The sequence below is a fragment of the Haliaeetus albicilla genome, chromosome 24 (assembly GCF_947461875.1).
Source record: "Haliaeetus albicilla chromosome 24, bHalAlb1.1, whole genome shotgun sequence".
Classification (NCBI taxonomy): domain Eukaryota; kingdom Metazoa; phylum Chordata; class Aves; order Accipitriformes; family Accipitridae; genus Haliaeetus; species Haliaeetus albicilla.
Window position 1 is genome coordinate 7,704,356 of NC_091506.1, and position 14,879 is coordinate 7,719,234.

At 47.7% G+C, this 14,879-nt stretch overlaps 1 protein-coding gene across 26 annotated transcripts in view; it reads left to right on the forward strand.

Moving 5' to 3' along the window:
- Positions 1-7,256: 7,256 nt before the first annotated feature.
- MAGI1 (membrane associated guanylate kinase, WW and PDZ domain containing 1) overlaps positions 7,257-14,879 on the forward strand; it is a 356,106-nt gene continuing 348,483 nt past the window's right edge. For 10 of the 26 annotated variants that reach the window (XM_069811910.1, XM_069811911.1, XM_069811912.1 and 7 more), the window contains exon 1: positions 7,260-7,759. In XM_069811910.1, coding sequence (XP_069668011.1) covers positions 7,474-7,759 — 286 coding nt within the window. In that variant the 5' untranslated portion in view covers positions 7,260-7,473. Of the gene's footprint in view, positions 7,760-14,879 lie in introns of all 26 variants that reach the window. The other 16 variants (XM_069811919.1, XM_069811909.1, XM_069811914.1 and 13 more) reach the window with 5 other exon arrangements.

Consider the following 14,879-nt stretch of genomic DNA (forward strand, 5'->3'; position numbering starts at 1 on the left):
TGCATCCCTCTTTGGAGCTGCTTGGAGAAAAGGAGCATCTCCCTTTATGTTTGGCTGAGTTAGCCCTGGGAGCTCTTTATCCCAGCCAAGGCTTCTGGCTGTTATTATATATAAATAGTAAAGATGATTATAATCTTTCCATAGCGGGTATGGCATTGCAGGGGTAGCGCCTTGTATCCAAGATGCTGCTTTTGTTGGACCAAGCTCATACATGCAGTAGATGCTGCTTTAGCATGAAGATGCTCTTGCGGGACCAGCAAGCAGTAAGTTGATCAGGGAGGTTTCTGTGAAGATACAGCATCAGACACCGCCATGAATTCTTCTGCTTCAGTGCTTCAAAAAGCGAGACAGGGTTTGTATATCTTCCAAATCACCGAGTGATATCTTGTGGTGTGTTAATTGGCTCTGCTTCTGAGAACATTTGTGTGTGTGCTCAGCCTTACACATGTGGCTTGTCTGATGCCTGTAAATTACTCTCATGAGCAAAGTAAAGGCAGTCCCCAGATGGCTGCAGGATCAGGGCCATGCTGCGTGTTGCTGCCTTGTCTGTCGTGGCTTTTGCTGGAATTATAATTATGACCCAGAGAGGGACCCCCCAGCTACTCCTCCCTACTGAAGGGAGAGCACATCGATGCTGCTCCACAGGAGCTCCTTCCCAAACCCTCCGCTTGTCCTATCGTTGTGCCTTATTGCTACCTTTTTATTTTTTTTTTTTAATGTTGTTGGGGGTACTTGGGCAAACTTTTTGTAAGGATGAAATCAATTCTCTATTATAGAAATCTTTCCCCCATTCAGAGTTTCTATGGGGGAAAAGGGATTTCTGCTGTTTATTCTGTATACAGAATTGCTATTAGTATTTTATACTTCGATTCTTCTCTTTTGAGGGAAAAAACCTGCACAGTGGAGCTGGTGGACAAGATACTGCACTGATTCAATCCCATGTGCCAGTTAGTTTTGGAAAGCTGAGCTTTTGTGGCTAGTTTTATTTTCAAACCAAATCATGAGATTGACACCTTTAATTAGCTCCACACAAGCTGTTTGAACCAGGCTGTGCTATGGGGAGAGGTGGGTTATTCTGAGCTTTTCTTCTTCCTGCTTTTTTTCCATATTTAAACCATCAGACTTGAATACCCATCCATCACAAGGGCCTATCAATTTAATCAACATGCAGCATCTCTGAAAGGTTCAGGCTTTGCCTCTTCTTTATGGCGCCATAAAGACTTACAGCAGAAGTCTTTCCTGATTTAGCTGTCTCCTGCTAGTTTTCAGGATTTTTAGGGGATTGAATAGCAAGTTTTATGTGTTGAAGATAAATAGAGAAAATAGAGAGGAGGTACAGAGCATGGGATGGAGAGATGGTACTGTGTAGGGGGCAGGGGAAGGATAGGGAATGACATCTCCGTTAGCCTCAGCAGAGCTGATGGTGGAGTTTGAGGATATGACTTGGCTTTCTGTGCATCTGCAGAGGGAAGGAGGAAGGTAATAAAGGAGGAGAGAATGAGACTTTTGGGGCCTGAAGTGAGTTTGGGCGAGTGTTGGTGCCTTGGGCAGTTGTGTTGAGCCCTCATGCCACAAATCAGAGATGAGCCCTTTTCCTTTTTGAGCAACAGAAGCAGAAAGTGGGAGGTTTATCAGCTGAGACAGATGAACTGGGATAGCTTATCTTAGCAGGGCAGAGCTATTGTCTACTGAAAAGTCTCTGGTAACTCATGTGGAGCCATTAAAATAGCAAAAGAAAAATTCCTAGGGAAGAATGTGACTTAATATCTACCAGAACAGGGGCAGGAACTTGTTCCTTCTGTGACTAGATCATAGTCAAGAAAGGCTAGAAAAGTCAAGACTGTTCTTTTTCTTTTTCTTTTTTTCATTTTTTTTTTCTCCTTTTTGGAAATAGTAGTTGGAAATGTTTCTGTGTGTACCAGACCTCCACTCCCATAAAATCTGCCTGAAATGGATAAAAGTTGAAACATGTGGCAGGCTCAGCTTCCTTTGCAAAGTCAATCTGATCCTTGCTCTAACCAACAGGCTGTGCCCTCTCCCTCTGCTCCTGACTTCTCGGGAGCTTTCCAAGGCTAGGAGCAGCCTGACTCCCTCCTTGCCAAAAAGCCGCACCCACAGCAATCATATCCTTGAACAGCCGTGGCTTCTGCAGGGGAGATATGTCCAAAAAGACTAATAAACTCAAGAGCACAAATGCTAATGAGATCTACAATTTTGAATTGTGTAGGGGGTTTTTTTGTTTGTTTGTTTTTTGTTTTGTTTTGGTGGGGTTTTTTTGGTTTTGTTTTTTTTTTTAGAATCTTGCCCATTGGTTTCATGCTATCTGTAAGACACCCCAAGGCCGGCATCTCCAGGAGGGCATACCTGCTGCCAGGCGGTCACTGCGTGCCCTTGTGCTTCCACCCAATAAGCTCAACAACATCCCAATATACCCGTCCTGATGTGTGTTATTTAAGCCATAGGATATGACAGAGCATGTTTTATGGAGCCATTAATTTATGCTGTGGGTGACTTTAACCACCCAAGAAGTGTATTAATGGCCCTATAAAATACACCCTGGAGTGTCTTAATATGGTTATGAGATTGATCTTCAGCTTTATATTCCACTGTGTGTGATATTATTGAAATAAATTGCAGAGGAAGGTGACACGGGATCCCAGTAAGGGGTGACTTGCCTTTTTCTTAGGATCCCATGGTCACAGATTCACTCTGGGGAGTGAGCCCTGGGATGGGATCCAGCCACCCTGCTGCAGGAGGCTGGAGATGTCCCAGGCAAGGTGCTGCCTTCAGGGACAGACCTTGCTGGCCCAGCTCTGCCAAAAACTTTAGGCAGCACCTGTCTGTGCTGGCTGGCCTGTGGCTCTGACCAGAACCGATCGTGTCCTGACCCTTGGGAGGTTTGCTAAAATACAGGCTTCAATCGGTGTCTGGAGTTGGGTCATCTGTTGAAACGTTTGCCAGAGCCAGGACTCAAAGCAGCGGCAGCCTGGCTCCTCCTTGCTACCAGAGAGCAGTACCAGTTTGTCCAGAAACCTTGGATGTCAATAGAAAATTCTTCTCCAATAAAAGTTAGGTGGGATTACTATGAAAAGCAGTTCCTGTTTGGGAAATAGAGCAATACATGGCTCTTCTACCGACAGATGCTGGTAGCATGAGTGTACCAACAGGAAACCTCAATGTCTGAAAGGCTGGACCTTGTTTAAAGTATCTTTTTCTCCCAAGATCCACATACTCAGGCTTTCAAAGCCTCAAGGCCTGTGATGTCAAAGTATTGAGGGTTTGGGGTTTAGCTGGAAATGAAGAATAAATTCTGATGTATTAAATAATCTGTACTTTTGTTTGTAGCCTTAATCGTTGTCATCTTTTTTTACACTCTCTGGTGGGAGTGGATGGCTCTGAACTCTCACAAACCCACAACTTTCTCAGTGACTAGACAGGGTTTTTCATCCCCAAACAAGTAACACTGTGGTTTTCTCTGGTTTTAGTATGAAATTTGAGAGAACGATTTGATGCTTGGGGGAGCTTTGACCCATTTTAAAATCCAGGACACAGCATGAAATTTCAGAGGCGCTTATGAGACCAAGACCACAGGTCGATATCCTATTTGAAAGAACCATTTTAGCTGTTGTTGTGTGGTTGCAGCGGGGCTGAAAGCATGTGGAGCACCTTCTGAAGAGGCAAGAAAGCACCAGCCCACTCATCCCAACAGATTAGAGGCTGCCAAGAGACGGGCCACCAAATCACGGCGACTGCAGACAAAAGAGCAAGAAAATTGGACTCTGCTTAAAGCTCTGAGCCAGCTCGAGTCGGGTTTTATAACGCTGTTGTGGGCTGCGAGCTGATTAAGAGTGTGCTGTCCTGTGTGAGATGAGGCTGGACCAGCAGCTGCAGGTGAGGTGGGATGGCTGCAGCCGGTCTCGCTTGGATGAGGGATGTGCCTGAGCTTCTCCCTGCTCCGGGTTAATGTTCAGCTGCTCCCCGGGGTGCCCTGTGAAGCTTCATTAATTAATGTTTATAAACCGCTTAGAGACCCTTGCAAAAAGGAGGGTATTGTTATTGGAACGGCAGTTGTTGGAGATTAAGATGGTCTGTTAATCATTAAATCAGTGCCCTGCAAAGGCAGGACCACCGTCCCCCGGGAGAGAGGCCGTGCTGCACAGCTGAAATGTGAAGGCAGGTTTTTGTATGGTGTAATGACCTGATTATCCATCGGGCTGGTGTCACGGACTCTTCTGGGCAGGAGGAGCCCTGCCACAGGTCACGAGCTCGCCACTGTTAATGCCTAACCAAGGGCTTCCTTTAAATAGAGGTGGTTGGAGCAGCTATGTCCTGAAATCATCTTGCTGCAGCAGTAAGGTGCTGGGCAGTCGCAGGGTCGGGAATGAGGACAACGAAAAATCTTGGCTATATTTGAGCTGTTAGAAGCGATGCCAGCTTCCAGCATCTAGGGCTATCCTGACTAACGGCTTGACCAACTGGTCCGTACTGGACGCAACTAGGAGATAAAATGGTAGGAAGTTGGTCATGGAGGAAAACTGAAGGGAAAGTCTTAAAATCAAAAGAAAGTTCTGCTTGAGGTTTGTGGGGTTTGTTAATTGCCAGCAAGAACAATTTTGGGAACACAGTGGCCCAGACATGAGCACGGCGTTAGGATTATGACGGGAACAGCTCACACTTGCATTAGCGTTGCAGTGTTTGTAAACAAACGGAAAAAGGCCCTCGGAAATCTGTCATCTCATAAATCTTCCTAGCGAAATTGCTTTTCAGAATAGTGTTTTTCAAAAATTTTTCCATGAGGCATGAGTAGCTCTGTAAGATCTATTCAGGGCAGCCGCAACTCATGTGATACTCACATGGATCCCAGATGAATTTTAGCTTAGCAGGGCTGTCACATAACACGTCCCGCAAAATGATGGTGATGAAAATATGTCACACCCAGCTCTCAGCTGTGAACAAGAGTCCCCTTGCGCTGTGAGCTCACACGTGTGACACAACTATCAGCCGGTATGCAGATGAGATTAAACCCTTCCCCGCCAGCCGTGCTGCTGCTCCCCAGGGTTCGTGGGCCTCCTGAGCATTTATTCCCCGGGGGATTTAGCCTGATCACTGATCCAGTCTTTACTGGTGAAGGCACGATAAAAAGTGTGCCATCATCCTAAAAGTGACAAATTGGGCAGCCGGTTACAGAGACAGCAAAAGCAGATGTAAGGCAGTTATTGCTGCTCAAACATAGGGGATCAGCACAGCTTTAAGTGTGAAAATTAAGTATTAAAGTTCCAAACGGAGAGAAACCTCTTAGAGAGATGGAAGAAAACAGGGGCTCGACATGGCAGGTAATTTGAATTTCATGAGTCCTCTTCTGCAGTTGCCGTTCACACCCAGGAAGGCAGGCTCTGCCCCGCTCCTCGGAAGGGGCTCAGCTACTTATTCCAACTTTCTGAGCGCTGGCAATCCCACCTGCTTCCCATGGAGACCTGGCTAGAGGTGCCCGAGGCACAGGGGATGGAGCTGACTCATTGCTGTGCTATGTGACATTGGACAAAGCGTTCCTCTTCCGTTGCCTGGAGGTGGCTGTGCCACTCCGGCCAGAGCCCACAGCTTCTGCTGCTGCAGAGCAGCGCCTGCAGCGATGGGGATTTTACGAAATAGCCGTATCAGAGCTCTCGGCTGGGGGAAAGGAGTGATGGGGTTGCAGGGTGTGAGGGAAGGACAGGCTTCCCTACTTCATCGAGGACAGATGTAAGGGCAGGGAAGGTACCCGTCACCTCGCTTTTGAGGTCTGTGAGCTAAGCCTGGCTGATCGGCTCGGCCAGCACCGGAGGACGTGAGGCTGAGCTCCATCCCCACTATCGCACACGGGCTCCCCGAGCCTGCCGGCTCTCCGGCATCGCAGATCGTTTCGGTACACGCATGGCTTGAGAGATGCGAGATGAGAGAGCAACGCGGACAGCAGCAAAAGTCTGCGGGCTGTACCGGCAGAGCGCACGTTAGGGCAGCGCGGGGAGCGAGACCAGGCTCTTTGTTTCCCTGTGTCACTTCTCAGTCCCGATTAGCAGCAAAATAGGGCACGCATACATCTGACAACTGAATTCCTTGCTGGAAGGGGTTCGGTCATGCGTAAGACTGCTCAAAATGAGGCCTGGCTTTCAGGTTTGGAAGCATGGAGCATGACCTGGAAGGGACAGCTGGTACGTGCACGCTCACTTATTTTCCCCTTTTGAGTTTCGCACCGGTTCTGCGTAACTTTGAAGAGTCGTGGCCAAGGACAAACAAATGGACGCACATCCCTTTCCCCAGCAGACAGACCTCGCTATAGGTCTGTCCAGCTTCTAAACAATTACCCGGGGAAAATAAAATGTGAGAACGTTGTTAACATCACCCATTCAAGCAGCCAGTCAAAAAAGTGGAGAGCTAAGGGCACGAGCGCAGCTTTAACTCAGCCTTGCGCAAGCACTTTGATACCATTTTAATGACAGGCTTGTGCAAGTTTTTCCTGGGGACTTGTACTTCATCGTGCCTTCTCCCGTAACAACCCCTCGGAAAGCGCAGGTGAGCAGCGATTCCAGAGGTTTGCGACTTGGAAAAAAATCCTAGAAATCCTCCCGGGGAAAGTGAAGGATTACCATCCCTCTTCCCCCAAACCACGAACATCTTCCAGGGGCCGAACTTCTCCGCGGACCCCTCCTGCGCTCGCCAGCCCTTTCTCCGCGGTGACTTAACTCTGCAGACGACTTTCACCCCCAGCCCCTCCGCGGGGTGCGCAGGCACCCCACTTTTTTCTTTTTTTTTTTTTTAATTTTTTTTTTTTCCCCCTTCGCAAAAGTTAGCCGTGGGAACGGGGGACCTTCCAACCGGGGCGCGCACCCGTACCGCAGCCGCGGAGGGGGAACCGGGGAGGGACCGGGGCTCGCACTTGGGGCTCTGGGGGGGGATGGCCGTGCCGTGCCGTGCCGTGCCGTGCCGGGGGCGGAGAGGCGGCCGGGGGCCGGGCCGGGCCGGGCCGGGGCGGGGTGTTTGCGAAGGCGCCTGCGCCGGCGGCGCGGAGAGCGGCGGAGCGGGACGGACCCGAGTGTAACAAAACAAACGGGTCTTTGTATCGCCTTAAAGGCGCCGCGCGTTTGCCTTCCGCGCCCCGCGGAGAGAGGGGCTAGCCTAACAACACCAGCAGCGCGGGGAAGGCGAGAGGACCGGCCGGATTTGCTTTTGCCTTTTTTTTTTTTTAATTTTTTTTTTTTTTTTTTTAAAATCTAGACGGGAGAGGGACGGCGGGCGGCGAGGCGGGTGCGCGCCCTCCGCGGGCGCGGAGCCACGCGGGCCGAGCGCGGCCGGAGCGGAGCGTCGGAGCCGGCGGCGATGGCTTGAGGGGTCGCCGGCGGCGGTGGTGGTGGTGGGTCTGTCTATGAGGCAGCGGGTCGGAGCCCCCTGCGCACCTGCTTACCGCGCTTCCGCGGGCGCGGAGGGCCGCGCAGCACCATGTCGCGCGTCGTCCAGAAGAAGAACCACTGGGCCGGCCGGGTACGGCAATGTTCGCTCACCCGTGGGCCCGGCGGGCAGCTGGGTTTCGCCCTCCTCGGCGGCGCGGAGCACGGCGAGTTCCCTTACGCGGGCGCGGTGGCGGGGGACGGCGAAGCGGCGCTGAGCGAAGGGGAGCTGCTGCTGGAGGTACAGGGGGTCCGCGTTTCGGGCTTACCGCGTTACGACGTGCTGGAAGTGATCCGGAGCTGCAAGGACCCCATCGTGGTGAAAACCGTCCGACAAGGTGCGAGCGGGGACGGGGACGGGGGTGCGGACCCACTCCGCGTTGCTCCGCGGGGGAGGTGAAGGGGTCCCCTCCTGTGGTGCTGGAGAGCCAAGGGCGAGTGCGGTAGGGAAGGCAGGGAGAGGCGAACGTGAAGCCCTTCGGGGCGAGCCGGGACCCCGACGGGAGTCGGTCACAGCGGCTGCGCCTCTCACCGCGGGGGCGTTCGCGCCCACTCGTGTGCGCACCTTCACCCCCCCTCCGTGCACTTTTGCACGGGCACCTCATCCTCCTGACTCTTGTCTGGAGTCTCCCTGCAGTTTTCTGGCCTGCCTTAAGCACGGCGAGCGATTGCGTGAGACTTTCCCTAAGGCACCGCGGAGCCTCCTGCGCTCCCCCGCGGGGGGCACCCACGGGTGTCAGGGGAGGGAAGGGGGGGGGGGAAGCCCTCTGTCCGGGGCTGACCCCTCGGGCGGGCGAGACAGACCCGTAGCTGGGGGAATATGGGAGAGATTCCCTCCTCCAGCAGCTGAGCATCCTTTCGAGCAGCCGCGCTGCTGGGCGATGAGTGGAGTCTTGTTCAAAAAGTGCAGCGTGGGATTGCCGGCTGCCCGCCTTTGGGAAGGGAAAAGCTGTGACCCTCCTGCGAGGGCAGTTCTCCTCTCTGGCTGAAGGTCAGCTTGGCTTTGGTGTTTTTTGGTTTTTTTCTTTTTTTTTTTCCCCTGGTTTAACCCTAGGTGAGGGCACATCCGCGCTCCCAGCCCTGCAGCGCGCAGGTGAAGGCACGCACAGGTAGCTCTCCAGTTTGGCTGGGGAAGAGGATAAGAGATGGGAAAAAAAAAAAAACCCAACAAAAAAAGCCACTTCACATCCGTGTACATGCAACAGTCACTCAACAGGTTAGCGTAACAGGCCTGGCTAATGGCCTTGTAATTTCCAGGGCAGGACTCGAAGTTAGTTCCAGGAAACCCTTAGTGTTCAGATAGCCCAAAAGATTCCTTAGGGGAAAGTTTATTTGTCATCCAAGCATGTAGGCATCCCAAGTCTTGGGGTTTTGCTGTAGCTGGTACTGCGAGAGCGTTGGGGTTTTTTTTTTCCTGTACTTGGTTCAACCCCGCTGGTCACTGCGGACAAAATTTATGGCCAGTTGGCAGGACCGTCACCTGAAGTCTTGTCCCTCGCCTCACCGATGAGCAGAGCCGGAGGGCTGCAGGCACTCGTTTCACAGCCGTCCTTCAAACCTCCGGTACCGGAGCAGATCACAGCGATGGGTTGTCGGAGAGGAGCTGAGCCGGAGCTGGGCTGTGCAATCCTCCTCCGCCACCTGCTCCCCTTTTTGGGGCAACCTCAGCTCAAACCTGCCCCGGAGCTGATGTACCAAAGCACGGCTACTTGTTAGTCATTTCCAAGAGTCAGTAGAAATATTCCAGCCAACAGCGTGGAACTCCCAACAAAACCAGTTTTCTTTAAACAAGTGTGTATCTTCCCTGCTGCTTTTTCTTGGCTTCAGTGGGAAGTGGGGAGGGAAACTGAGCCTGCTGGTTTCCCTGCCCAGACGGGAGGGGGAGAAAAGCATGAAGAAAAGTATGAGGAAATTAGGCAGGGTTTTTTTGCATACTAATTGTTTTAGCAGAAGTGTTAAAATACAGCTTCTGATGTTGCAATGTGATCGGTGTTGGTGGATGAAAGAAGGTGCATAAAAAAAACCCCTTCCCAACCAAGCGATTTGTGATGAAACTTTTTGTTATTTTGGAAACACTAGTTAATCTAAATATGAACATGTCATGGGAATATACCAGAAATGACAGAATTGAGTGGTAAATGTCTCTCAGCTCCAGGATATGGTCAAAAGAAGGGGCAGAGAGCTGAGTTTTAGCATACTGGTTGGGTTTACCTGGAAGTTGGGAGAAAAAGGTTCAAAACCCTGCCTGGAGTCAGGGCAGGCACTTGAACCTTGGACCATCCTCACCTGGAGGTGAGAACCAAGCCCCTGGTTACCGTGGGATTATAGTTTCCCTTCCCCCCCCCCCCCCCCCCCCTTCCCTCCCATCTTTCTGTTTTTTTACATGCTTTATTAGACAGGAATGTAGAATAGAAAGATATATTTTTTAAAATCATTAAATATTTTTGTGGTCTGGAAAGCAGTTCCCTGTGCCTGTCAATGCTGGCACCTGCACGCTTTTCTGTGCAGAGCGGGGAACTCCCTTGTGGATCAGGATCATAAGCATAGAAAAGGAGAGTGTTTTAATTAAAATGCATTACTTCTATGTTGATTAAAAATCTCATTATGGGGATGGCAACTGTCATTCAACAGGAGGTGTGTGGCACTAGAGCAGGCAGGGAAGGAGTGTGAAGATTGTAAACACGTTTTTAACTACGATTCTCCTCCTTTTCCTAGTTCTTAGTGCCTAATCGACTGGTGCTGAAGTGCTAGGGCAAAATTAGCCTGGAAATGTATATGTTTTATTGCCTTGTCTATTTTGTATGACATTTACAAGGCTGGAAAAACAGGAAATTTACTATAAATAAGTCAGTCATCTGCAAGCATGAACAGAGAAAATAACTCTTCTGACCTTGCACTTAGTGGAAGACAAGGGACTAGGAGTTGAAACATAGGTGGAATAGGCTATGCACAGGCTTTATCATTAAACTAGGGTTTATAGACTTATAGGTCCACATGCAATATTTTTTCTTGCTTTTGTGAGTCGTAAGTTTGAATAGGTTCCCACAAAGTACAAAAAGGGAGACCCTATATGAATTCTCTTAATTGGAATAACAGTATTTAATAGTGCTCATATGGGATTTCTTGGTCCTTTGCTTACCCTCTGAGAAAGAGTGAGGAAAGCTAAAGAACTTTAATGAAGCTTTCCCTTTCTTTTCCCCTTTTTTGGTATTACGTTTAAGAAAAAAAATATACCACTATAGTTGCCTGATTTTGGGGGAGAGAGAGGAAGAATCTGCTGCCATGTATCTTGGTAACTTTCAGAACTGTCAAATGTGTGAAAAAAAAACCCCTCAGTTAACATGTAGTGCTTTTATGACTGACTGTTTCCATCTTACATCTGTGCCTAAGTTCTGATGAAATTGGCAATTGACTCATGTGGAGTTAATAAATGCATTTTTATTATTACTTGGTTTGAGAGTATAGAATTAATAGATTGAATTCTAGGAGCAATGGTCTCATATTCTTGTGTAAAGCTGGCATTGCCTTAACACAACGATTTCTTGGCTGTATTGTGAATATTGTAGCTTCCTTGAATACACTTCACATTTTTCAAAATAGCTTACTTGGATAAATCCATAATATATAGCTTACTTGGAGAAATCAATAAAAAAATTGGGCTCACTGTTTCTTCTTATGTATTTCGACTAACAGAGTCCAGCACAACTGAACAAAAGTTTGTCATGCCGTTCTTCACAAGGGAAGAATTAAGGCTGTATCTATAAAAAAATTGACCGTGTTTTGTCTAAGGCAAGGTACCTGCATTTTCTTTTTCCCTCAGTGAGAGGTGGGCACGTTCAGAGAGATTTCAGGTTGCGGCCTTTTATTTTTTTTTTGCTCCTTGGTGAGATGACCTGTGCCAACATATCAAGCCAGATGCTTGGTATGGGAAACTGTCAAAGTTAATATGTTTGTACACCTATTTTTAAATTGTTTTTTAGTTCTCAGTTCAACACTTTGCTTCCCTAAAAAGTCTCAGGATCCCAAGCTCTAAATGACCAGTTGCTTTGAAACCAGGAGGTGTTGAGATCAGTTTATGCAATTAATAATTTTCATAGTACTTTGCAGCTGGGACGATCCCACAGTAGGGAGGAGTTGTGGGGGGTTTGTGGTTTTTTTGGTTTTTTTTTTTTTTCCAGCCCTACACAGGGCAAACAGGAGCAGGCGTATCCCAAACAGAAAGTCACTGTTTACCCAGCACTATCAGCTTCATTTGTTTCTTTTCAAACATTAACTTGACCCTAAGATAAATTCTGAAATACAGTGCAGTGACTCAATGCTTCAATGTCAGGCTGGCATTTGCTATACGAGGCGATGGTGAAATGTTGAAATTGGTTACGTGTACTAGTCTGAACGAAACCAGCTTCTTTCAAAAAGTTTGCATGAGCTGGTATTTGGACCTTTTCTTTTTATTTTCCCGAGAGAGCTTGTGAGAGAATTGCTGTCTGGGATACTTTTTTTTTTTTTTTTTGTAGGAAAAAAAAAAGAAAGAAAAGTTGATGCATCTGTAAATTTTTGTGTGTTCAGTAGTTTAGCAAACACTGGGAAGCAGAGTGTCACTTTGTTAGTGGGTGACACTGAACATCCCACGCTAAGTAGGTTACGCTGGTGCCTGGCATTGCAGGGACCGAAAGCGAGCGTTGATGCACGTGTGCCTCCCTGAGATATAGCAGAGCTTGCATTCGGTTTGACGTGCAGGCAGCTGCCTCCGTTGGTTTGGCCAATGAAGGGAAAACATGTTTAGAGAGCGAGCTTTTGCTGTTCCTAGGAGTTTACTTCTGCAGCGTCACGCATGAGCTTCAAAAAGCGTTTCCCTTTAGTCTTTGCGTAGCTGAGTGTCAGTCACTTGCACAGTGAATTCTGTAAGTCGTTTTTCCATTTGACCCAAATCCTTTTAGGACCGAAGTGGATTTGAAGTGGAGTGAAAGATTTACCATCCAAAAACTTGGGAGACGTTCATGTGTTTTAGATTTATAAAGCCTCTTTTCACCAGTGACCTGCTGGGATGAGCATTGTGCAGGGCTAGTCACTACTGAAATGTAAAATTAAAAAAAGCAGAATCTCTTTCTTTGCATCACTTCTAATATATTTTGCAACAAATCAGTAGTCTTCTTTCTTTAAAGTAGTACTGCATTTAGGAGTTGTGTAATGTGTATGTCTGTGCATTAAAATAGTGCTGTGAAGAAGACCTTATCTTTACTATGCCTGAATTTACAGCGTAGCACTTGTCAGGATTTAGAAGCTGATCCTGCTTGTGGCAAACCAGTCATCCATCCTCTCGAGAGCTGTGAGGTAACACCCCAGAGATGGATGTTACAGCCTAAGTGCCACATCTTTGCTGTTATAAAAATTTTCAGGAATTAATACGGTCCTTCTAATGGCATGAAATGGGATTATGTTTTCCACAATAAGGTTAATCTTTCCACCCATTGAGATGGGACTCCAGGCTCCCCCTTTATGGCCAGTCAGATCACAGAGCAATTAAATCACAATTATAGTCTAATTACAAGCAGTCATTCAACATCATTGCAAAATAAGATGTTAACATCATCCTGAGTGTTGTTTTGGTTTATTTTTTAAGACCAAGTTACAACTCCTGCATGAGTGAATTATTGACCTGCTATTGTGAGATTTAAGATTCATCTTCCATGTATCTTGTTAGAAATTTAAGAACTTCTTTTAACAGGTTTGAAGGCCAAACCATCAGTAGCTCCTTGTGTTCCCGTGTTCGGGATTGCCATTTTTCTCTGGCTCAGGCTGCAATCAATTCATGGATCTCTTCTGACTGTTTCTGTATCTCTTCATCTGATGCCTGAGAAATACCCCTACTCCTTTGACAGGGAAAACATTTGCCCAAGGGCAGCTCTATTAAGGTGTAAATAAAGATCTTCTGAGTAGTACTTTTGTGGCTGTGCAGAACTGATGAATTAGGGCAACATGTCCCTCATTCCTTAGATTTCTTCATCGCTCAGTTTGAAGGTAACTGAGAAGATGCTGCTGCCTCAAGGGCTTTTTCTATCTCATTAGCAAGGTCTGAGCTATGGGCAAGGGTAGGATCCTTGGGACCTCTGTTGAGGTTTTTTAAAATAATTGACCAAGTTTGTTGTTTACATTCCCTTACTTCAGTCCAGACACAAGCTATGCTTGCTAGTTATTTCAGGTGTTGGTTTTTTGGGGTTTTTTTTTACGCTCCCTTTCAACTGGAACTCATAAATCAAGGCATATGGGTTTTGATCTTTGTGTGCTGCAAGTGACTTAAAGTTCTTGGTGAAAAGCACGGAGTACTGGTTGTGTATGAGCAAGTGCTGTGAATCTGTAGAAGAACTATGAAGAGTTTGAGGCAAAAGGTTAGCCGAAGGCAGGGATTCTTACCGTGAGCAATTGGTGGTACTTGGAGGGCTGGGACTCAGACCCCTCCATCCCATCTGAGCTCCTTCCAGCTCCGTGTCCCAACTCCTGGAGCAGCAAAATACGGGATCCTCGTAATCCGTATTTCTGCGGAATTTTTCTGTAGCACAGCTGTGGAAAAATTTTATTTTTGCCTTTTAGAAACTGAGTATTAAGTGACCTTTTTGCACCAAGGGCGCAGGGATGGGTCGTGTCCCCCGTGATCTATGAAGATCTTATCTGCTCCTGTTACCCTGTCACCCGAGGCACCGCTTGCAGGACGGAGAAAACAGCAGCTTTTTGGCACTGAGTGACAGCGCTGCTGAGTGTGCAAGACCAGCTCCCGCAGAAACATAATTTTCACCGCTATCATCGTTTTCTCTGTCTCTCTTGACACTTGATATTTTGTTTTCTCACTTTTTATTTTGGTCTCGCGTAACTTGCTTTGGTTTCACTGTTGTGGTGGTTTGACAGGGAAGGCTCTGAATCCTGCGGGAGCTGGCAACCCGTAGAGTTCCAGTACGTTTGATGGTTTAAGTTTGGTGTTCCCTGCAAGGATCTGGTGTTGGGAAACAAACCTAAGCCTGGGCTATTGTCCAGAACTTGTTTTCTACTGATCTGATAGAGAGCTGTGGAAGAGGCTGCCTGTTTCCAGAGCAGCTTGGCAGCTTTTACGTGGGGCTGGTATGTTGGCAGATTTGGATTTTTTTTTTTCTTTATTTTTCTTTTTTTGCTTTTCCTTCTAGACCAAATAGGTGGGCCAGCATCCTTCTTGGCCCTGCAGGAGCAGCATGGCTCAGGGTAGCTGGGATATTTTTGTTGAGATCCACCCTTCATTTTCCAAAGGTCAGACACTCCATCCATCCTCCCTCCTGTGACATTTTAAATGGTTTCCAGAGCTATTCCGCTGCTATGGGCTGGAATGATAGCACTGCTCTCTCTGCTAGTCCCCAGTCCTGACTTTGGCATCATTTGTGCTGAACTGTTTTGTGTTAGTAATATTATTGAAACCTACATAAATTCCCTTTTTTA